Source organism: Meleagris gallopavo, chromosome 1, assembly GCF_905368555.1.
Source record: "Meleagris gallopavo chromosome 1, MGAL_WU_HG_1.1, whole genome shotgun sequence".
NCBI lineage: Eukaryota > Metazoa > Chordata > Aves > Galliformes > Phasianidae > Meleagris > Meleagris gallopavo.
The window spans coordinates 190,619,280-190,629,254 of NC_139404.1; the positions used below are offsets into that span (position 1 = coordinate 190,619,280).

A 9,975-nucleotide genomic window follows, 5' to 3' on the forward strand; every position below is an offset into this window, starting at 1 on the left:
AAGTGTGTGCTGTGTGTTGTTGAGAAACAGAGAAAGATGGCGTTTTGATGAGTGTAAGTCATTAGAAAATAGGACTGTAAGTGTTTTGCATGCACTCAGATTTGCTAACGGCTTTAAGTCTGCTGCTTATTCCAGAGAGCTACGCATCCAAGAACTCCGAAGATGACGATTCCACAAAAGAGTCGAAGCGCTTGATTCGAAAACGTCGGCGAAGTACGGATGACTACTCTGAGGAAGGAGAGGATGAGGAAGATGAAGAGAGGCCTGTCCGCAAACGGCTCAATAGAATTGAAACAGACGATGAAGATAACTGCGAAAATGCTAACGATGAGGCAGAAAGCCCTGCAAATAAGCTGCCAGCACCACAGGCTCCTCAAGACAACACCAAGAAGCACTGCTACCGGATAGAAAGTGACGACGAAGATGACTTTGATAACGTAGGAAAAGTAGAGAGCCCTTTGGACTACAGCCTGGTGGACTTGCCTTCCACCAACGGACAGAGCCCAGGTAAAACCATTGAGAACTTGATTGGCAAACCTAGTGAGAAGACCCAAGCCCCGAAGGACAGCACAGCCAGTGCCAGCCTGGCGCCCAATGGGACGGGGAGTGGGCAGGAAGTGGTAGGGCCAGAGGAAGATGAAGATGAACTTTTGAGAGTGACTGACCTTGTTGATTACGTCTGTAACAGTGAACAGTTATAAGACTTCCATTTTTGTGCTAATTTATTCCACGGTAGCTCATACCAGCGGGCCAGTTATTAAAAGCTGTTTTATTTTTCCTAGAAAACTCTCCACTACAGTATCACTTTTTAGAAGCAAGAATTTCACCAGTCCTGCAGTCTTTCTGTGAAGTGACCAGTTTTGAACTTTGAAGAAGAATTGCTGTAAATTCCCTCTCTTACCCCCCTTTCTCCTTCCAAGTCCATGGTCCTGGGTAATTTCACTCACAAAAACCTTATCACAACAAGAGATTTGTATATTTTTGGCTTTATATTTCCTGAGTGCATACAAATTTGTGGAAATGGGTGGCCTAAGAAAGCATTCCAAATCGGTCAGGGCCCAAACCGAAATTTGGGGTGGGTTTGGCTCAAGGGGTGGGCGGGGTGCAGAAGCACTTGTGCTTTAGCTTTTTCATATGAGATATATATTATATTTAAATGTTCACAACTTAGATTACAACTTAACAGACAGTCTCAAATTTAACGTCTGTACTGTCGCATTTTGTGAGTTGTAGGTTAACATGCCATAGCTCATTAGTAATCACCTTCATGGAAGCAGTTTGATTTTAATACTGGAGGCAAACAGAATTACTAGAGGCCGAGAAGGTACCATAAACAAGAACTCTACTATCCATTATGACTTGCAGACTTTCCTAATAAACATCCTTTAAAGTGTTTGTACAGTAAAGTGTACTGTAATGAAGTTTTTGACAGTTGAAACACGCTAGCAATGAATTTACAAAGCTATCAGATGGTCTTCTGTACACGGTGTCCAGTGGGAGGACGCATTGATGTGAAGTTGGTCTGTAAACGGGATGGCATCTTGACGTGCTGTAAACTTTTACAGACAAAAGAATCCTGCAGTAGCTGCCTGGCCACTTGGGTTTCACCTTCTGTTGGAGTATTCGGAATGGAATGTGTCTGTACAGACTGCACTGACCACAGAATTGCAGCGCATCAGAGGATTGAGGGATTTTCCAATAAACCGTGACTGGTCCATTCATGTCCTTAGTATCTACTTCAAATTGAAGTAAACAAATGGAACAGTTTTCCTTTTGGAGGTTTTTCTGTTTGGGGTTTGTGTGTGTTTTTGTTTTGATTTTAGTTATCTGCCTGGATGTATTAGCAGGTTTTGAATGTAGTGTTGGCCTTTGGCCATTAGAATTTTCTTAAAATACATTTTAATAATTGTCATGTGACCAAACTGATTTCAAGAAGGCAGTATTTCTGAGAGAAAACACTCAACTCCAAGACGTCTCATCAACTTTGGAGTGGGCCTGAAGTGATATGTGCTTTCATTTAAAAAAAAAAAAAAAAAGGAGACTACAAACAAAACCAACAAACGTGGGCACATAAGAAAGAGCAGAGCTGAAATTTGCTTTGGGTAGTGTTGAGTTTTCTCTTCATTTGGAATTAAGATGCAGGCTGTAGCATTTGTACATGTTGTAGCACACAGCTGAAAAAGATCTGCCGAACGTTGAAATCCAAAAAGGTCACATCTGTTACTCCTTTTGCTCCGAGATTTGGATTTTTGACTGGTGTTGATGTCCATTGCCGGCAATGGATGCACCGAAACTGCTGCTGCCACTGAGGAGTGAGTTCTCCTTTCCTGCCCCACCTGATTCCCTTCCATTATATTGTATTTCCTAGTCAGTCATGAAGCACTTCTGTTTTCTTCTACTAAAACCGGCATTAGGCCTTTACTAAATACCTCTCTAGAATACCTAGATCCAAAAATACCTACTTCTGGCCTGGAAAGTCTTGGTTTTGTTTCCCCACCTGTCTCTGCACGAGTTCAATCAGAACCACTCCGTGACTGTTACTCGATTGGGTTCTAGCAGTGCACATCTACAACCAGAATCGTCAGAGCTGCAAGAAAGATAGAACTCGTTCATTACCTGCTGTGCTAAGCAAGCTTGTGATTAAGAAAAAAAAAGAGAAATCACGCGCTTTCTAAATGAGAACTGAACATCATTAAAGATTAAATATCTTTCCACCTTATCAATGTTAACAGATTTCACAAGCAGGTATTAAAACAGGGTTTAGAATGTTCTTGTAAGTGTATGTAGCATTTTAGCTACTACAATGTTTTTCTTTGCCTAGGTGATGCATAAATGTAGTGCTTCTACATTTCTAATATACTTGTGTTTTAAAACAAGCAAGAACATATGGCTTCCACTTTCTAATGTTAATAATTGCTAAGCATTTTTAATATTTGCAGTGCAAACTGTCTTGATTCCCATGCAGCAACACTGTGCAACCAGTGACTTCTCATTTATTTTGGCAGTGCCATCACCTTTTTTGCTGCCACATGGAGCCTTTTCCTGTCTGATCAGTGCCATAGCAAACGTTCTTGCTTGTAGACAGCCCCAAATGCTGGATATGTAGTGGGTGAGTCATTGTGAATGTAGGAAAATACAAAGCAGTTAAAATACAAATATACCAACCAGGAAGAAATTGAGCACTGTGTTCGGGAGTGACATAGAAGACCAGAAAGCAGAAGTGAAGCACTGAATTTTATGTCAAGAGCATCAAGCTTAACCAATGTAGACAGAGAGGTTGTTGCTTTCTATTGGTCGGTTGTACAAAACAATTCTCTGTCTTCTGAGAAGTCACCCTTGGTAGCTGGGATGGCTTCATCCCTTGGGATCCCAAGGTGCCGTTAGCCCAGTGGGAATATTGTGCAAGGAAAATCTGCCTAGATGTTCTACAGAGCCCAGGATTTTAAAACTTCCGTTTTCTCTCCTGTCTAAGGCTTCCAGCATGGTCAGAAATGTAAATCTGTTTGGAAAGATGTTTTCAGAACCAAGGCTGACTGGCTGCCATGTGGGGCTCGTGCTGTTGTGTCACGTGTATGTGATCCCAGAGTGGGATCCTCCAGGTGTTGTGTCCTTAGCAGCTTGTGCTCTTCTGTATGCATCGTGAGATCAGAAGTCACATCTCTTTGACTGCTCATCTTCAGGTGTGGCTTTGGGCTAACAGAAATTCAGGGTGTGTAAGGAACAGAATGCATTCTGGCCAGGGGTTTCTCACACAATGGACTGGACAGCAGAAGAAGGAGCACCTGTTGGCTGAGCTGTTCTTTGCACACAGGTTGACACCAAAAGCTGTGTCTTTTTTAACTGCAGATCCTTCAGAGTATAACTGATGAGGAAGAAAGTGAACTGATTTCTGTGGGCTGTGTGAGTCTTAAGAAGCACTGGAGAAGGGAAGGAACTATAAACTGTGTTGAGAGATGGATGTTTTTGGGTGCCACAAAGATGAAGGATGGCTTTGCCATGAGCATAGGATGTGCTGTGCAAAGTACAGCCGCTCTGTACTAAGGAATGCAGAGTGTTAATCCAACCAGAAGGGTGGGGAATTAAGAAGGCAAAATTTCATTGCAGTTGCTGTCTGAGTTATTGAATCTTCTAAACCTCGATTTAAAAATGGAAAACAGCATCACTAAGATACCAAAAAAAACCCTTAATGTTGAAAGCCTGTAGAAAGACGAGTACTGAACAACAAACTCTCTGAGCTCTTATATTTCCTACATGTCAAATTACCTTATAAAATTACTGTATCTTCCTGATTTATTTAATGAAAGGACTGCTCTGTTCTAATGGCGCTTAAGAAAAACAGAGATGCTTTTTCTCTAAATTGCTCATGTATAAATATGTCACCTCGAGATTTCTGTGGATTGAAACGTCTCGATTGCTCTTCATGCAGTGGGAGCTGATGACTGAAGTGGGCTTCTTTCCTGGTCACTGCTGTTTTCTGAATGCTGGCCTGCGCTCTGAGGGGTCCCACTCAAAGAACCTTGAGGTGAAAATGTATGTTCAGAAAAGAGAAACTGTATGGTAGCAGTGCCCTTGTTCTGATTTGTCTTCATGTTTCTCACTTGAACTGTTTGGTATCAGGATGCTGTTTAATGATTTCAATAGTCCATTGTCAGGGTGTCCATTGTAGAGCTCTGTTTTCAGGTGCTTACAGCTTGGTTTTCAATGCTCTGCAGTAGGAAGGCCTGGTTGAAACTTTCAGCAAGTTGTTCCAAAGTATTTATTTTCACCAATTTTTTATTTTTTTTTTAATGAGAAGTAAATGAGGAATTTTGGTGGCAAGGGATTTGTATCATCTAGTTCAAAATGGCAACGCCTTGGGGCCAATGGGCCTTGAGAATTGGTTTTGGTACGTGTGCAGTGAATGCTACAAGCTTGTGTTAAGCATCCAACATGCAGCGTGCACCTACATACGTGTTTACATTTGCTTTCAATTCACTGGGTATATAAAATCCTTTCATGTATAAATATATGTAAAAATATCAAATATCTTCAAATGGTAACTTTCTGGAAAACTAAATCTGTTGAATATGGTGGGGAAATCTGCAGGAATTCATGCAAAAAGAGCACAGCACTGCAACTCATCTAGTGTTTAAACAATCTATGGGAGCATTTAGGACTGCTGTCTGAAATGTGCGGGATGAAGCCCACGTTTCCTGGGATCTTACTTTGGCTCCTCCCCTTCTAGAACAAGTGGGGTAGGGACTATATCACTTAATATGTCAGAAGACAGAAAATGGAAAAAAAAAAAAAACACAACAGAAACAGTACTTATTATCCAGCATATATTGAAGTAATTACAATCCTCAGATCCTCAGTGACCACTTTGTGATGCTGTAGAGTTGGGGACCTCACGGAACACTTTGGCTTCAGAAATACTTATCCCCTGAAGCTGGACACGCAGCAGTCGGGGTACTGAGGATTACTGGTCATTTCTGAAAATGTGCATCATTTACCAAGCTCTTATTTTAGGTTAGGTATAACTCAATGAGATAGTTCCAAATGGCAAAAGCGTGTGCTTGGGAGTTGTTTGTCCCAATGCTTTGAAATAATTTAACTTATTTTGTATATTGCAGAAGATGTATATTGCTTACTATGACACTTACTTTAAAAAAGAAATGTGTACAGCTTCTGGGGGAAAGAATAGGACACTCTTAAGTAGGTAAGAAGTTTTTATAATTGAGGATGTGGTGTAAAGGCTCCAGGTATAACTGCGATTAAAAGCAAGTCCTACAGCTTGGGTTTTTGACTATCGTTTTGTAAATGCTGACACTCCGCACCTGAGCTTGTGATCAGGAGAGGGGGATGATGATATACAGAAGTTAGAGAGGACACGTGCTTAATGAAGGCAGGTGTGTCTGCAAATAGATCTACTATTGCTGCATATAACCCCAAAGGTTACTAAGGAAAACTGAAAGATAGAGTTGCTCTATTCCTTCAGTTGGTTTACTTTGTGCACTTGGCAGCACTTTGTGTATAGTCAGTCTCACTGGTTCCCCAGGTGCAGACCGAGTTGGATTCTCCTGCTGTTGGAATGCTCTTTCCATTAACAGGAGATGGGGAATGGGTGGAGGGAAGCGGAATGGAAAAATGTGGATGCAAGCCCTTGCAATTTGCAAGATGGGTCTCGGACAGGCCTAAAAACTGTTTCTGATTTGCCCTTTAAAGACTGTATCTCAAATGGAAGGTCTCCGTGTAAGAGAATCATCTTGACACCCTCCTTTTCTCATCATGACCTTCAGAGCAACAGGAAAAGCTGTTCACGGTCTCTTTCCTTGAGGGAGCGGTTCCACCAGCACAGCATGGACGTGGAGAAGATTAGGATCGGTCCGTAGAGTACTGTGACAATGTTTGCCTTTGGGGATGTTGGTTGGAGTCCACGCAGGTTCCTTTGTCCTTTGTTCCTCTTCTTATGTCCCACACAACTAAACTGATTACTGATACTTAGATTAGTCTGTCAGAACTTGACTTAAATGATCCTGAGGGGATAAAGTCCTTTTACTAAAACATGCAATAGGCCTCATTACCAGTGCACCATTTGTTAGTTAAAAGTCCCTAACAGATCTGCTACTCAAGTTAGTGGTAGAAAAGGAAATCAAACCATACAGCTATATACCTTGTTTAGTTTTCCATTTCATACTCATTATATGGACTCTAAAATCTTGTACAGTATCTTATGCCTATGCTATATTCATTAAAATGGTACTCCTCCCCCTAACCCGCATTAACATGATTTGTTTTTCATGCCAGTCAGGTTGCTAGTTGCTAGCCCTGCTTCATAGATAGAATCAGCAGCCATGAGATGGCATTCAACTGATTCAAACGCTTAATGTCACCGTTGTCAGTATGCATGATGGTTCTCAAATAGGAGCAGAGTTTTAGGCAGATGCTAGACAAGCACTGGGTGTATTCACTGTCCCAGACAGCACAGACCAGGTAATTGCTAGCAGAATGGCTGTCCTCCAATTTCTGAGACAATTAGATCGAAATTGCCGGATGGGTTAAAATCTCAGATATACTTACACGAAATACAGTCTTGTCTTACTCCTGTGTGCTGTTTGTATGTTCACAAAGAAAGCTGGAGTTCCTTAACATCAGTCTCGTTCACACTCGGCCTCGTTTTTCTTTTCTTTCTCTAGAAGTCCTGCAAGCCGAGCTCTTTGCAGAGCTTAACCAGTGCATTTCAGAGTCCTGAACCTTGATTTTTAAATCTCTTCCATCGTGACTTCCTACAATATCAAAGGGAAAGGACCGAGGGGACGCACACTGTGTGTGTGGGAGGTGGGGAGAGAGATGTTGAAAAAACTGGAATTGTCATTGTTGCACATAAATTGGGTGGTGCTTTCACTGTCCTTCCCCCCCTCGCCAGAAATACCACATGCATGTGAAACACGATGCATTAAAACCTTTTAAAACAGAAGTCATGGTGGCCTCAGTGCTCAAAGGGTTAACTGCAGTTTAATAACAGCTCATGTTTTTAGATTTGCAGTACACAACTGTTTAAATACTGTATTCCTTGTAAATGAAGTAAAAAAAAAAAATGTTAAGGCTGGTGCCAATATTTTTGTTAATGAATTGTTCAGCGTTGTCTCACTACAGTCTGGTCAGAACTCTTTGTGTATAAGCTGGGCCTGAAGCCATTTTATAGCTTGTAGGCCTAATTGTGTAACTTTTCTTTCATAATGTTTTTGTTATAATATCTACTGTCATTTCTTTCATATAAATATGACATGTAAATTGTCATAATAAAAAAAAAAAAAAAAGAAAGAACTTGATGTACAAAGTATAATGTGTATTGAAGCAACGAGTGCTCTTTAATGGTGGTCACCTGTGCCCATGCAGGAGGGATTTCTTTCAACATACGCACCAAGAAATGGCTGCTGTGATTTTCCAGCAGTGGCTCAATGGCTGCCATGGGAATGGAGAATTCATGTTTGGCATTAATTTTGTTAAAATCAAGTTTTCCTCTCCTTGACCAGCTCTGACTGACAGTGAGGAAGACCTGATGGAATTGTTCTCGCAGTTGTTAATGATTTTTAATGCACGTTTTTTACATCTGACTTCAGGGTAATGTTGCAGTCAGTTGACAAAATCCAGGAGCGAGGATGGAATTCAGCATTTGCTTGAGACTACAACATGTTTTTTATTTGCCAGGGGAGTGCCATAATTATAGGAGTGCAGTGGTGAACTCTTGAAGGTGAGGGCACATCCACCACTTGGCAGTACTTCCTGGCATGGCCAGTGGAGTCCTCTGCTAGGCTTTGCTAGCAGACATCCCTGAGGTTTCCATGTGGTACTAAGAAGAGGAGCTAGGTTCCTTTATTTAATAAAGACTAAATGTATGTTAGCAGAGAAGCTCTGTGCAATGAACACTGACAACAGCATGTAACTTAACTGGAAGAAATCAGGGAGAGAAGCATGAACTGGGAGAAGTGTGATTTCTTCAGCGTTAATCATGGAAGCCTGTTGATCCTTTTTTTTTTCCCAATGCAGGTGTGGTCAGAGCCAGGCTACGGTACATTCCTGTAGTGATGAGAGCTCCATCCTCTTCCTTGAAATGAAATACCAAAATTTTACATTTGTGTTTTCAACGGACTGAGTGTGATGATGATCATCTTGCACTGAATGCTGAACTGCTGTGCAAGCAGTGGAAAGAATCAGGCATGGTGAGCCCTGTGTGCTGTCCTAAGATGGCTCTTTGCCACTCTGGGTGGGTGCTGGCTGATCCCTCCTGGCTCTAAACCTTTTGGACATCCAGCGTTCACTCATCAGTGTGGGGGTGAATCCTAAGTTGCCTTTGTAAGCTCTTAAAGCTGAGGAAAAGAGTTTTCAAATGGTGCCGTTCTGTTTCATTTGTGAACGTAGAGGAATGTCTGCCTACTCGTGCTAAACTCCCTTAAGATTCAAGACTTGGCACTGTGGCATGAAGTAGATGGACCTTGTAAACCAGGAGAATGTGGCTTTTTCCTCCTAGCCTCAAAAGCAATTTCCCAAACTGGGCTTAAACCACACTTTTACCTGTCCTCTTCTGGAAGGGTGGTCCGTGACACACGAAAAACACATTTGTGTGCAGGAGGAGAAATGAACTCTGTATCACTCCATCACAGGGGCTTAATTCAACTCGAGCAATTCAGAAAGATTAATGTAAAACCATTGGAAGGATCTGTGACAATTTTCAGCTGGGTATAGAAGAGCTATAGATCTCCATGGCAGATTGGACTGTCAAGTCAGGGAACGAGGGATGAGTGAGCAGAAATGCTGATTTCTGACCACCAAGTGTGGTGAATGGGCGTTTCATACACCTGCACCTCACCCCACCAGCTGCTGCTGTCTGGTTTCAGGGACAAATTGCTCGGTTCTGTTTCTGGGTAAGGATTTCTGTACTGTCTTGGCACAACACACGTGAAGATGGTTGAGAAGCTTCAGCTTCCTCATTTCTTACCAACTGAAGTTGCTTTGATTTCTGTCAAGGTCGTTATTTGAATGAAGAGTAATTATTTGTTTAATTAGAATCCTAAATGGGTAGGAGTGGCAGAATGTTCAGAAAGAACCACTGGTGTTCTCATTGCCCCTGGTTTCTTCATACATTTTCTTCTTCCAGATTATGCTGCTGGGGCATTTTGCTATCCAAAATTATGACCACTAAAATCCAGAGAAGGAAAAGCATTCAGTATTTTGATGGAAAAGTCTGTCAGCATTCAAGAGGTGTCTGGATAATGGCCTCACTAAGATGCTTCAACTTTCTGCCAGCCCTGAAGTGGTCAGGCGGTTGGACTAGATGATCTTTGAAGGTCCCTTCCTTCCCTTCCCTTCCCTTCCCTCCCCTCCCCTCCCCTCCCCTCCCCTCCCCTCCGGATCGGCCACAAGATGGCGACGCATATGCATGGCCCTCCGGCACCATAGAGTCGAATCCAGAGCGGCCCGACAAACGCCGGCACT

The 9,975-nt window shown here is 42.1% G+C and overlaps 1 protein-coding gene across 1 annotated transcript in view; it reads left to right on the forward strand.

Moving 5' to 3' along the window:
* RSF1 (remodeling and spacing factor 1) overlaps window positions 1–5,295 on the forward strand; it is a 57,756-nt gene extending 52,461 nt beyond the window's left edge. Inside the window, exon 16 of the mRNA XM_085216481.1 lies at window positions 136–5,295. Within this exon, the coding sequence (XP_085072607.1) occupies window positions 136–701 (566 nt within the window). The 3' untranslated portion in view covers window positions 702–5,295. The remainder of the gene's footprint in view (window positions 1–135) is intronic.
* Window positions 5,296–9,975: the final 4,680 nt, after the last annotated feature.